Below are 14,777 nucleotides of genomic sequence, written 5' to 3'. Positions count from 1 at the left end.
GTTTGAGTAAGAGCTCAGTGTGGGTGGTTGTGTTTAAGTCAATGTTGTATGTTTTCTGCGGGGTTTTCCAACATTCTCCTGCTGTGAGTTTATAGGAGGATTTTTTTTTTTCAGTGTCAGATTGACCTATGATCTGATGTTTAATCCTCCATAAGGACCTCAAGGCAGAGACATCAGTCTGACTTCCATTCAGTGTAATTAAACTGCCTCTATCCTCCGCAGACCACAAGAAATGAAACTGTTGCTGCAGTTTATTCTCCTGACAGTCGGACTGGCTGCTGGTAAGAAAGTGTTATGATCCTCAATGTCTTCAGTTATAAAGTACTCATATTAATAGTATGTATTGTTATGAAGAGTTAAAATGTTTATTTAAAAAGTGTGTAACAAAAAAAAACTAAACAAAAGAAAGTAGTCCATTATTTTTTGTATTTTTGAGGGTACCAGGATTATTATGTAATAAATCTGAAAGTGGTCTCAGTGGTGGAAGAAGCTTTAAGATATTTTGCTTTAGTAAAAGTGTCAATATCACTCTTTAAAAACATTTCACTACAACTAAAAGTCCTCAAAAGTAGTTTCAAAAGTAAAAGTACTAAAATGGTCCTTGTCATTGATTTAATATTAAATAGTATGTCTTGGTATTAATATTACTGCTTTATGAAAGTGTTTGTTGAATTTAACCTGCCGTAGATTTTTTAACCCCTTTGTATACTGTTGGGTAGTTTAATCTACAGCAATGCATCACTTTCTATCAGATCATCATGTTTATAGTGCCGCTGTTCTTTGTGAACCACTAGCTCTAAAAAGTCCACTTTCATGAAGAAACAGCCTGTTTTTGTTTTGTGATGATGCATTTTCCAGTTAATCCAAGATGCTTTTTAAATATTCTATTAAAAATCAGAAGTTGGAGGATTTTTTTTAACAGATAAATGAACAATTTATCCGTCAGATGATCAAAAAAATACAAATTTAGTTTTCACTGAAGTGGAAGAGCATGAAAAACAAAACCAATAATTTTCAATCTTGTATTTTTTGTGATTACTAGGATTATTATTTTATACATTTTATCACTGCGTCAATGTATACCGGTAGTAGTAATATAAGTAGGAGTATTGGTGGTTGTTGATGTAGTAACCGGTGGTGTACCGAGTTGCTGTTTAAAGCTTTTTCTGGTCTCTGTTCTCACAAACCAGCAGTGTCTTGGTCCAAAGGTTATATGTGTGCAGGCTCGTGCCCAAATGTTGCAGTTGGTACCAGTGAGCAGCTGCACTCCAGTTCAAAAACCTGGACTCAGTAGATAGAGACACAGTCCTGCCAGATGCATTTCATATTGTTTTATTGTTCTGTTCTGCATAAACAGGCTACCGAAGTCCCCTGAATGACTTCCAGCGCTCAGAGGGCAGAGAGCTGGTTCCCACCCCCTGGAACGCAGCTCGAGTGTTGTTGTTGACGGGTCTGAACCTCGAGGACTGTGCCACTCGCTGCTCTCAGTCTCTGGACTGCAGGTAATCGTGATGGCTCACTGTGAAGTAAATTAAAAGACACGTCTGGTACAATTTTATGTTTTTCTTATTTTCAATGAGTAAAAAAACCAAACAAAAAATGTATTGATTTTACCAAAATGTGTCTGTGTAGACAAAGCTACAAAAAGTTATAGTTTATTCATTGTACCTTATAGAGCTCCGTTATTGTTGTCTAAAATCTATTAAAAACACATCAATGAGCCGCACTGTTGCACTAGATGACATGCTCCTTTACACACACACACACACACACACACACACACACACACACACACACACACACACACACACACACACACACACACACTGTAGTTAATTTAAATCAATACACTGTCCCGCACCAAATGTGACCAAATAAAAAGTTCACTTTTTACTGCTGTTTGAGTAACATTTGCTTTTGCTCATTGCTGTTTTAGGAAAATGATTGAACATTATTAATTTATTAATTTATATACCTTATTGTAAGTTTCCATCAATACCCCTCATCACCAGAGCGTTCAACTACGAGACACGTCCTTTTGTCTCCTGTAAACATCTGCCGTGGGTCGGTGACGGGAGCAACGCAGAGGTGAAGAGGAACGTAAACTGTGATCTTTATGAAAAGAAAGGTAAGTCTCACTGTGTGATGTTACAGAGATCAATGTGATGGATCAGTGCGGGAGTTTGATTGATTGTTTTGTTTCTACTATGAAGTCTATGTCAGAAAGTGCATCGTGGGTAAAGGAGAAGACTACAGAGGGAAAGTCTTCCTCACAAGAAGCGGGCTCACCTGCCAACAGTGGTGGTCCAAGTTTCCTCATGATCACAGGTGAGACGTTCCTCTGATTCATCTTTGTAGAGGCTCTAGTCTTTGGTGCAGTGTGATCAGGCACATCAGGTGTAAAGTGGCGGGACAATTGTGAGGTTAACTGCTATTAAGGGAGTTCGAAGGTTCTAACATCCATATGGGGTGAACAGTTAAGGACTCACAGCCTTTTTAAAGATAATCATCAAATATACAGACAAGCTAAACAAGACATGTTTTATGGCCAAACAGTTAAATGTTTCCAGTCAAACCAGTCATGTTGCAGTTAATCTTATCACTTCATCATTTTATCCTATTAGACATTTGTATGAAAGTGTTGTAATTAGCATATTAATTCTTTAGTTATGGCCAAAGACCTGTTTTGTGAGGTCACAGTGATCTTGATCGTAAAAATATAATCAGTTTAACCTCAAGTCCAGGTGGATGTTTGTGCCAAATTCGAAGAAATTCACTCAAGGTGTTCCAAGGAACGATGAACAGACGGACAGAGGCATAAAAAGTACTAAAAGCAAAATCTAAATTGAAAAACAATCAGGAAGTGAAGCTTGCTGCAGTACAGGCCTGTCAGAGAAGACGCTTACTGTCTGTTGTTGTTCGTGGGTTGTAGATTTTAAGGCTGTCATTGACAAAAATAGTAAATATGACAATTTAATTTAAAGCTCCACTAATCAATGTTTTTTAGATAAACAGCTGATTTAAATGATTGCATGTGATGTTAAAAGGAGTCACTCACAAAAACCGACTCTTCAGAGCTTTAAAGCCTCCTTTAGCGCATTGTTTTCTGTTTTTTGCGCCCAAATACTCTGATCTACCTCGTTTCCAAAAGCAGGTGGTAGCTGTTTTGGTTTGTCACTGTGTTTTTAGGTTATAATGGATTTTTTCTGCTATCAAATGGTCAAAGTCCATAGTTGTGTATAAAAAGAGCTCCCACACTATTGATCTTCAGTGGTTGTTAACACCCTCAGTTTAAAGCTGCGAGTCGTCACTTTAACATGTTACATTTCCGAAGCAATGCAATCAATGCTCATAAAAGAAACAAATGTGACACTATAACATGTTTGACATGCTTACTGAAGCAGTCCGTCACTCACTGTGAAACTCTCTGTCCGTCTCAGGTGGACTCCCACAGCTACCAACGGTTTGGAGTTGAACTACTGCAGGAACCCAGACGGAGATCGGATCGGTCCGTGGTGCTACACCACCGACCCTGAGCGCCGTTATGAAAGCTGCAACATCCCCCAGTGCAAAGATGGTACAGCCCAAACATTTCTATACATGCTCTATGAAAAGTGCGATGGGGAACGCTTCCTTTGCGGGTCCTGATATTTCTCAATCATTTTTCTAGAAAGTTTTCTTGTTACTAATAAAAGGGGAAATAAAGACAATACTCTAAAGTGCACATAGTTTTTCACTCATTAATTTGAGTTTTTAAAGAAAGATGAGGGAAATGTAGTTTCATTGTTGTGTACAGCTTATTGCTTCATTTCTTGCAGGAAAACACACAAATCCATTCAAACTTAAAAAATACTGACTCATTTCTTAACTCACCATGTTTTCCTACAATTTTCAGCTACACAGACAATCTAATTTCACATTGTTTGCATGTTCGGCTGACCTGCTGCACTCTGACTAAAAGATGATTACTTTGGTAAAAGAAGGTTGTAATTACCAAGAGCACCAGTTGAACAGCATTCCCCTATAAGTAGCACCAAATAACATTGTCTTTCTAGGAACCTTCCATTACTAATAACAATTATGTCAGTTACTTTAAAAGGAATTGTTTGGATATTATGGAACCAGTAAAATAAGATATTTCTGGACGAGCAATGTTTTTTTTCTCTCTCATATTTCTGACTTCAAGGCCATGTTTGTGGTTTTGTTTTCAGATGTATGCATCACATGTAATGGAGAAGACTACCGAGGGCAGGTTGACCACACTGTGAGTGGCCGAGAGTGTCAGAGATGGGACCAGCAGTACCCTCACCAACACATCTACCAGCCTGAAAAGTATTGAGTATTCATCTCTACATTACCTGCCATCAGCCCAGTTAATTGATCATATAAACTGGTGTGCTCTAAACTGTTTCAGTCCTTTGTTTTGTTATTGTGAAAAAAAAGAAAATTTGTTTGTTTTTCAGATACCCTGATAAGAGTTTAGATGACAACTACTGCCGTAACCCCGACGCCTCTCCGGTGCCGTGGTGTTACACCACAGACACTGAGGTGGAGAGGGAGAACTGTGAGATCCGCAAGTGCAGTAAGATATTGGGGGGTTTTTTCATAGTAACTCGATTAGAAATGTTCATGATAATTTTAAAGAACGAGAAGTTGATTCATTGATTAGTCAATGGAAAGAAAAATAATCATGACAACGGATTAATCTTGTTTAATAATAATCATTTTTAATATTTTTTTTTCTCTATAAAAATGTTTCACTATTTTGTGACGATAAATTAATTAATTAAGAAAGTAAGATTAATCGGTGCTGAGAATAGTTTTCTTTTTTCTTCTGTTTTGTTTTTGCCATTATTTTCCTCTGGCACAGATGAGGAGGCATGAACTAAATCGAGTTGATTCCTGCGGTGTTAGGAGACACAGTTGAATAGAGAGTCTCATTAAGTCGCTGTAATTAAATTTAGAAAAATCACCTTTAAGGTGTTTGTGCGAATTACTTTTCCAAATCGTGGGACATTCTACAATTGCCCCAATGATTCTCTTTGATCAAAGAGAGAATGCGGCTAAACTTTGTCAGAGACTCGAGCCCTGCATCGTCCCCAAAGGGTTTTCAGGTTAAATAGAGGTTAATTACAATGTTTTGAACTTACAATGAAGTTATTTGTTTTTTATTAGTCTTTATGTTTCTGAGAGTTTTTACCGTGGTATACTGTAGTTTCCCTTAGGATTAGTGGGAGTAGTGCAATTTATTTGGAAAAAAATTGAAAGGTATGATGCAACGTGTTTTTTTATTAATTTAAAAACTATACATTCTAAATTAATACGTATTAGTTTGTTTTTTTCTGGTCTGATTCTAACTATTTTGCAGTTGGGACTATGTTCAATATAATGAATGACACGCCAAGGAAGAGTCAAATGCTAAACTTTTAACTTTAGAAGATAGATAAATTAATTAATTAATAAATAAACCCAACGAGGGCATCTGTGTTTTTTCCAGAATTTCAACACAAATTGTGCAAGATGACACTGCCAGCGTTGGGGTTTCCACTGAGGACATAGTTCACTGTCAGGCCCAAAATCTATAAGAGAGCACCATCTTGTGGTGCAGGCAGCATTGAGCCAAAATCAAAACCCTGCTCCAGATCAATTCTCATTCTCATCATAGATTAACAAAAAAGATAATAACAAAACATCACATAGTTCCATTTTTTATTTTGGTGTTTTTATATGAAGAGAAAAAGTCATATTTGTGGTGTAGTGGAGAGCAAGGTAGTTCTCCAATCAGAGGGTCGGTGGTTCGATACCCGGCTTCGCCAGTCGATGTGTCCTTGGGCAAGATACTTAACCCCAATTTGCTCCCGAAGGCTTGCCATCGGTGTGGACTGGATGTTGCATGAACGTTAGTTAGAGTCTGATGGTGTCACCCTGCATGGTAGCCTGTCATCAGTGTGTGAATGGGTGAATGATATGTAATATACTACTGATTGTAAGTCGCTTTGGATAAAAGCGTCTGCTAAATGACTGTAATGTAATATTTAAATTCAACCTTTTTCTTTTATCCAGTCTTTTTATTCAATGTTTTTGTATCCGCGACAGACAAACAAATCAGAAGAACATTTGTGGGAGTACTCAGTTTACATCTGGCAAATCATTTCCTGGATTTAAAAATGGGCTGAGAGGGAATAACTAAATCATTGATCTTTACATTGAGTTATCGATATTTCAGGAATCTAAGAAAAATATATAAATTACCCATTTCAATCTTCTCAATGTCACAAAAAAAATTGATTTATTTGTATCCTGGCTTCAAATTAAACATGGTAGAGAGTAGGAATCAACCTGGCATGATAATTATAAAGAAGATTGTTTAATCAGATTCATAGAAACAGACAGAGAAATACTCTATATGGAATAATAATTTGTTATTATTACAACAAAGTTTAGTTATAACAACAGAGTGTAGTTTGTAGGTAATTCTGTCATCACATTGATTGTGCTGGAAAAGAGAAGGATGGATAAAAAATAATACTTTCTGTTTGGACTTTAATTACAATTACATAACTCAAATCACAAAATAGTCTCATCCTTCTAACTTCACCCTCTGTGTGGCCCAGAAGTGACCTTTAACACTAATTTATTTCCTCTTCAACTTGCTCTTTTCCTCCAGCTGAGGTGCGGGTGGAGAAACGCCAGCGCTCCAGCTTCACCACTAACTGTTTCCGCAGCCGTGGGGAGGATTACCGCGGTAAAGTCAACGAGACAACATCAGGTATCCCCTGTCAGCGGTGGGATGCCCAACAACCTCATGAGCATCCCTTCTACCCGAACACATACGAATGCAAGTAAGAACATGTCTAACATACAGCATGGTGGAGGAGGGTTATTTTCTGCCCTCATGGCCTGTTTGTTTTAAAAGTGCTCTCTATGCCTCACACATGAATATTAATGTCAAGATGTCATTGCAGTGAAATTTCTACCGATCTTATTTCTCTGCTGACAGTTAGATGATAAGTGGTCAGCAACTGCAGATTAAGGTGCCGGTTGCACACTGAGTGGCAATGTGAAACGAATATTAAGCTTATTTGTAATGGAGAACTCATTCATCATGCCTGAATTGATTACGAGCCTTTCAATCATCCAGTTTTAGTAGATGTTACAAGAAGTGTTGGATTTTATTTGTATGTTATTTCAGTGTAATCTTTCATCTCTAAATCAGGGGTTTACAAAGTCTGAGACTGTGGAAGCTTGGAAAGTGGCTCCCCCTCACCCATTTGTTCAATTTATAATTTTATTTGATCCCACACATTTAATAATTGAACCAAAACAGCTTAATATTGCTGTTTCAGACTTCACCAAATACATTAAAAAGGTCTGTCCTAATGCATTTATTAGTTTCTGACTCTCGGTAAGTAGTGAAAACATTCCCGAGAACTACTGTATCTCTGAAATATCTTTTCTCTAATGTATCTCTAACTTAACCACAAAACATTTAGGCTACTCAATGTGATGTTATTTTAATAATGAATGTAATGATTGATGTAATTTTTTCACTTACATTCAGTGAGCCTCCCACTATGAACACCTCTGCTCTACTTAAACAGTAAACAGGCTAAACAGATACATTAAAGTCTGACTGTGTAACAGGTCACTTAAAGCATTCGTGATGAGAGAGTGGGCATTGTTATATTAATGCCTGTACATTCTTAAATAAAAATATGGCCTTGGTATAATCAAGAACTAACTTTGTATTTAACTAGGTATTATTAAACAATGACCGGCCCGCTTATTAGGATCGTTAAAAATGTCCTTGATTATTAAAGAAACTGGACATTTTAAATCACTGCAATGGTTAAATGTTTACATGTAAAGTATCTTGCAGCAAGTCTTGTTCATAAATGCCTGAATGGACCAGTACCAGACTATTTAAAAGTGTTTGAGTGCACCAGAGATCACAGTCAAAATCCTTGGAGGGTAGTTTTTGATCTAAATATAAAGATAGAGCACCCCAGATCAGGTAAGCTGTCTTCATGCCTGGGAAATTAGGTATTTTACCTTCATTTTTAACCTGTGTTATTCTCCAATTTTATGCAATATACTTTGTTTTATAAAGTTTATAATTTTGTTTGTTTGGTATGTCTGGTTTTAAGCGATTATCTGTATTAAGTGTGCTGTGTTTAGGTTTGTTTATGACAAACCAATTGACTGTGTATAACGTCTCATCCAGGGGTTTGGAGGAGAACTACTGTCGTAACCCAGATGGGTCGGAGGCTCCCTGGTGCTTCACATCTGTGCCAGAGATGAGGACTGCTCTCTGCTTACAGATCAAACGCTGTGCAGACGACATAGAGGCTGAAGGTATGACTTTTTATTCAGATTTGAGCAAAAAGATGAATTCAGTTTCAGCTGTCAACTGTAATGGATAAAGATGATGTTGTAAAGGAACCGAGTCTGTATGAATATTTATATGAGAACATACAGGACTTTAACCATGATTATAGAAACACGTGAGTCCAAGTTTTATCCAATGAAACCTGAGAATATTTGGACCAGGAGCTGATAATCATGGTATTTTTAATTTCTCTATATTTTATTTCCCAACATTGAAGCAACAATCAAAATGTACATTTCTTAGCAATACAATGCTCTCTTGCTCAATTCACTCCACCAGGAGGTTTCTCTGCCACAGCCTTAATTGATATGACCAGTAGCTTCAGATGGCTAATGTTGGCTGATTATAGCTCATTTCTTCTTCTGCAATCAATACACTTCGATTTGCATTTACCATTCTCATGTTATTGTCACTTGTGGCTCCTGAAAACTTCGACTCATTCCCTCTGATCAAAGAAGCTTTCATGATAATTATTTCTTTAGATTGCTACCACGAAAATGGAAAAAACTACAGAGGAATGGTCCGCAAAACTCGTAAGGGGATCACCTGCCAGAAATGGAACGTCAACACACCTCACCGGACCAAGTACGGCGATCATTTAAGTGCTACAAAGACAGAAGCTCTTTTATCCAAGATGAAAACATCAATGACACTAAACAAAGAATGTAACGGGCCCTGCTTGTTTTCTTTATGTTAATGCTGGGTCCATTACCCAATATGCATAATACTTTAAAACAGGAGTTTGTTGTGTATTCACACAAGAAAACGCACTAAATTAAGTACATTTTAAACAGTCATGCACACTAAAAACCCTTGATTTTTCAATGTGCTTTAGAGAACACTGTTCTCCCTCAATGCAATGCACGTAAATGTGGGAGCTTTCTTACAGCTGGAAAAATCTAAACTAATTATTGATGGTGGTGAAACAGCTGCAGGAAAAAGTGTTTAATTTTTGGACAAACATTTAGCCGTCTCTTTGGTATATTGTGCAGTGGCTTTTTACATCAGGAATAACTATTAAATATGTTATATGACTACAAAGTTCCATCAAGACCAGTACTTAGTAAATAATGTATACAGCTGGTATATATAGTAATGTTTATAACTTGAAAAAAATCATTTAAATTTTCCAGGATAAACCCAAGGACGCATCCTGAGGCCAACCTGACGGAGAACTACTGTCGTAACCCAGATGGGGACCAGCACGGACCCTGGTGCTACACCACCGACCCCAAAACTGAGTTTGACTACTGTGCCATCAAACAGTGTGGTACATAACTCTGCTTTTGTTTTTGTATCTATTTCAACATCTTCAGAGTATACAGTAACATAATCTGTCTGCTGACTTAAACGATTCATCTGTTCCTTGTTGTTTTCAAACAGCTGGAGAGAAAGTGCCAATGACTGAATCAGTAGGTTAGTTTCTGAATGAATTTGAAGAAATATTTTGTTGTTGACAACAAATCTTTTCATCTGTTTTTTAATTTTTTTTACAATAATACGTACAACAATACTTTACCCTTTTTTGAACACAGAGAATGTGGAGTTCAGTGAGTGTGGGAAGAGAGACGAGCGCATCCTGAGGAGGACGCGTATTGTGGGTGGGATTCCTGGGAATTCGCCGTGGACAGTGAGCCTCAGAGACAGGTGAGTCTGCGAGCTGACAGTGTTTGAGCCGGCGATGAATACATGAAATACGCTGCACTGTGCTTTATGTGACCTCTGACCTTATGTGTGCAGGAAAGGAAACCATTTCTGTGGAGGATCCATGGTTAACCCCAGATGGGTGATCAGCACCAAGCAGTGTTTCTCCTCCTGGTAAAGCTTGTTTATTTAACAGTTTTTGGAGCACAGCAGGGAGTTAGCATCCTCATTGTAAACATATTAGCATTTAGCTCAAAGCACTGCCGTGCCTAACTACAGCCTCACAGAGCTGCTAGCATGACTGCAGACTCTTGTTTGAAAATGTCTCTTGCACAGTCCTTATGGAAGAGCTTTGTTAAATAGACGTAAAGGCATGAAATAAAAAGTTTTGCTTTTTGCTTGTCTGCATTTGTGCACAGCTACGTTGACCTGCCCGGATACTCGGCCAGGATGGGAACACTGTATCGTGATCCTCAAGAAGGAGAGCCTGGTGTGCAAACTATCCCTCTGACAAAGATTGTCTGCGGACCCTCGGAGTCTCAGCTGGTCATGCTTCAACTGGAATAGTGTGTACTTTAAAGTGCCCCCAGAACACACACACACACACACACACACACACACACACACACACACACACACACACACACACACACACACACACACACACACACACACACACTCACACATACTCACATACCAATAATTTCCCGCCGCCTCTCTCTCCTTTCTGTAGCCCGGCTCAGTTTAATGAGCGTATCTCTCAGATCTGCCTCCCTCCTGAGCGCTACATTGTAGCTGAGGGGACTACTTGTGAGATCGCAGGATGGGGTGAGACCAGAGGCAAGTATAATCCTTTGGAAATGATAAGTTGACACTGAATTAACTACATGCCGCGCTTCATGCAACTACAATATGCTTCAATTGCAGTAATTGATAATAGATGACTTCCTTAGAAACAAGCATCTTGTTTCTGCCCTTGAAGTAATGTTGCATCTAAATGAGAAAACTGTTCAGACCATTGAGCAACAGATGGCTTTGCTATTTCCAGAAACATTCAACATCTGTCCACCTTCCTTTTCTCTTTTCTCCATCTCCCTCAACACATTGGCCACTAACTCATTCCTCCTTCTCGCTGTTTTTCAAGGGACTGGAGATGAGACTGTCCTCCATGTGGCCCAAATACCAGTTCTCAGTAACAAGGAATGCAACAAATACTTTAGAGGTCGTGTTCGTGAGAATGAGATGTGCACCAACTCTTTCCAGGGCGGAGTGGGCGCCTGTGAGGTAGGTGTCCATGAAAAGTGTGCACAGCATTAAAGCTTCATTGTCCATTTTAGATCTTTTTTTCCCCCCTTTAGCAGCTTCATTCAAAATTTTCTTAAATATATATCTTTACATATATTTACATATAACCAGTTTTTACTTTATTTTAACTTTAAACACCAGAACTCAAAAAGCTGTAGAGGGAAAAAAGACAAGAAAGAAAGGGGAAGGAAATCATATAAATTGATAAACAAACTAAAACCAAACAACAACCCAAGAAAAGGAAGGAAACATTTTATTGTTGCCTTTTGCCTTTATTAGAAGAGATGCTTTGTGGGTAACATGGTATATGTCTTAACACCTAAAGTCACCATGACACACCAAAACAGACTGTTTTTCTTTGACATTTATAGCAGTGTGTAATGGCGTTGAAAATCAATTTGGAAAATACAATCGTTTTCTTGTTGAGAGTTCAATGAGTAGATCAATACCACTCTCTGCTAAATATGAAGATGGAGCCAGTAGCCAGTTAGCTTAGCACAGCTAGCCAGGTTTTGTTTAAAGTATACAAAATCTACCTACTTACACCTGTATGGCTAACTAATTAACACATTATATCTTGTTTGTTTGGACAGAGCCAAGCTAGCCCGTTCCCCCACTTTCCAGTTTTTATGCTAAGCTAACCGGCTGCTGGATATAGCTTTAGCGGTATCAATCTTCTCATCTAACTCTGAGCAAGAAAGGGAATATGTGAGATCCCTGAAATGTCAAAACAATTCCTTTCAATGAACAAGAATAAGATTATTTTGTGTGAATTAATATTTCGAATACTGGGGTTGAAAAAATCTTTTGATGATGAAAATCACTTGAAGTAAAGAGCATACATCTATTTATATGTTCCTATAAATTAAACACATTCACCATTTGGATAATGGAGGAGGACTGGACAAGATGTGACTGCAAGATGTTTCCGACCTCAGCACTGACAGTCAGTCATAACAAAGACAAATAATGACTCCAGAGTATTGTTCCTGTGTGTCTGCAGAGAGACTACGGCGGCCCTCTGGCGTGTCGGAACAGCGACTGCTGGGTACTTGAGGGTGTGATCATCCCCATGAGGCGCTGTGGACACCCGGGGCAGCCCAACATCTTCATCCGTGTCTCTGTCTACGTTGACTGGATCAAGAAGGTCATGGAGATGGCTTAGAACCAGAGACTGCCATCCAGCAGGAACTGATCAAATTTGCTCAACCCTCAGGACCAGTTTTTCACTTAACCATATACATTTTTTCCTTCTAAGATGTCTGTTTAAAACATTAAAAAAATTTACATTAAGATGCATAGTCAGATTTTATTAGTTAAAACATTAAGTTAAAATGCTATTATATCATAAAAAAGAAATGTTCATTCATGGAGAAAATGCAAAGACGGCACAGTCATTTCTTACAGTATTTGATCTGCTTTAAATTAATTTTATATATGCATTTACATTTAGTGAATTTTCACAGCCAGACTAACTGACTTTCAGACGCATCAGTCGGGGCATTTAAGCTATGAGCAGAAAACATCTTTATCCCCAAAACATAATCAAGTTCGTTGAGATGCAAAACAATGCAGAGAAGATTTATCATATAAATGAAGTTCAGTAAAATTCAGCAGATTCCGTGTTTAGCATTTATAAGCAATGCATATACATTTAAACTATAATGTAGTTGTTGGCAGATATAAAGACATTTAATTGTTTACAGTTTTGTTCCATGGTTATAACTTTTCCCATATATTTTATATTATTATATTGTGTATTATTATCTGTTTATACACTAGCCTCCACTTGCTGCATGCCCACATGAGGTGTTATAGTCATTGACAAATACATTAATAAACACTGCCTGCAAAAAAATGTTTTGTGTTTTACAAACAATTTATTGTAAGTTTATATACTGCTTATAAATGCTAAACATTGGGACTTAAAGTTAAGTGTTAGAACTGTTTTGTTATTTATTCTCTAAGAAATAAAAGGGATGCAGGGGTAAAAAACTAATTTAGCCCCACAGGTTCAGAGGAGAATAACTGAGAATAAGTAACTCCCAATAAAAGTGGAGGTGTGCAGGGTTTACAGCACACATTTTAAGTTCCTAACATCCCCTGGAAATGCACCCTTTACCACAAAACTGTATGCCTCCCCCTCCTCCCCTTGGCATTGAATGGAGCTCCAAAATACCTTCTTTGCCCCCAGCCTCTAAAGAAATCCCTCCTCTGCCTGTCTTTTGATGCCTGCCCCCACCTCTAAAGACATGCCTTTGTGCCTTATGCAGAACTGTATGCGCTGCACATTCTTTCTAGTTCTATAGGAGGATTTTTGTAACCCGGTCCTGATGAGCCCACGGAATTCAGCTTAAATAAACCTCAAGATCAGAGTCCGACCGAATCTCAGACACACCGGCCTGCAGAGGGCCACTGAACTCACACACACATACACACACTGACACACACACACACACACACACAATTCTTTCTCCTGCCCCCCCCCCCCATATCCCCCATTCTATCCGTCTGTTTTCTGTCGCTTCGATATTTTCACACTTTTTCCTTTTGTCTGGAAAATCTGAAAATACTGACATTTCAGAACTAGTAGGACTGAAGTGTAGAAGAAGTTCCCTTAAACTAATGATGCCAATTATCCTCCTGCTGCACACAGCTTTTAGAAATGGCAGGTTGACGGTTATGATTTCAGCGTCATTCTGTTCACTTTCATTTAGTAATATCTATAGTGGATGACTAATCAGATTCATATGAGACTAGCAGTTCTCACCAACTGTTTAAGCATAAAGCTTCTGGGAAACCTGAATACATTTTTAATACATAGTAATAATAATATTAATTTCTTTTTTTTAATTTTGTTTAATGCCTTTAAATGTGTAGGTTGAATGAGATCATTTTCAATCTGTGAATGAATGTGAATGTGATGCAGGTTTTTTCTTTCAAAATGTGTTAGTCAGATTTCAAGGGATATTTAATCTATGAATTTATGAATTATATTAATAAACTGAAACTATAAAGAATCTAAATGGAGCCCTGTGCTTCATCTTTGTAACCTAAAGCTTTATATTTTGGTCTCATGCCAGCATGCTCACCTGACATGACTCCACGCCGCCCCTGGAATGTGTATTCACTGTGGTTCAATCATGTCGGTCTCTGTTTATCAGTTTGTGCAAATGTACAAAGTAACCAATGAAAATCATGGAGGCAAGTTAAAAAAGACTTTAAACCTTCATAAAAAATATTCAACATAAAATCAAATGGAAATATTTCATTCCAAAAACACTACATGTCCACCCAGGAAGGATGACATTTTCAAGGTTTTATTTCATAAAATAAAGAGAGAATAACTGAAGATAACAGAAGAAAGATTAGATGAATAAAAGACAAAATAGTGTCTAATAAAAACTTTTTACACGTTCTAAGTAAGAAACTTAGATGG

General features: G+C 37.8%; 1 protein-coding gene across 1 annotated transcript; it reads left to right on the top strand.

Moving 5' to 3' along the window:
• Positions 1 to 7: 7 nt before the first annotated feature.
• On the top strand, positions 8 to 14,508 carry mst1 (macrophage stimulating 1). Its single transcript, XM_054616965.1, has 19 exons — positions 8 to 83; positions 223 to 281; positions 1,358 to 1,502; positions 2,013 to 2,128; positions 2,214 to 2,328; positions 3,441 to 3,577; positions 4,212 to 4,332; positions 4,464 to 4,582; positions 6,668 to 6,842; positions 8,225 to 8,355; positions 8,872 to 8,974; positions 9,523 to 9,659; positions 9,773 to 9,805; positions 9,925 to 10,036; positions 10,130 to 10,207; positions 10,453 to 10,599; positions 10,767 to 10,873; positions 11,178 to 11,317; positions 12,342 to 14,508. Exons 1-19 carry the CDS (start codon positions 49 to 51, stop codon positions 12,501 to 12,503), a joined length of 2,172 nt encoding a protein of 723 aa, XP_054472940.1. The 5' UTR covers positions 8 to 48; the 3' UTR covers positions 12,504 to 14,508.
• Positions 14,509 to 14,777: the final 269 nt, after the last annotated feature.

Source organism: Anoplopoma fimbria, chromosome 17 (genome assembly GCF_027596085.1).
Source record: "Anoplopoma fimbria isolate UVic2021 breed Golden Eagle Sablefish chromosome 17, Afim_UVic_2022, whole genome shotgun sequence".
NCBI lineage: Eukaryota > Metazoa > Chordata > Actinopteri > Perciformes > Anoplopomatidae > Anoplopoma > Anoplopoma fimbria.
This window is presented reverse-complemented; position numbering and strand designations above follow the sequence as displayed.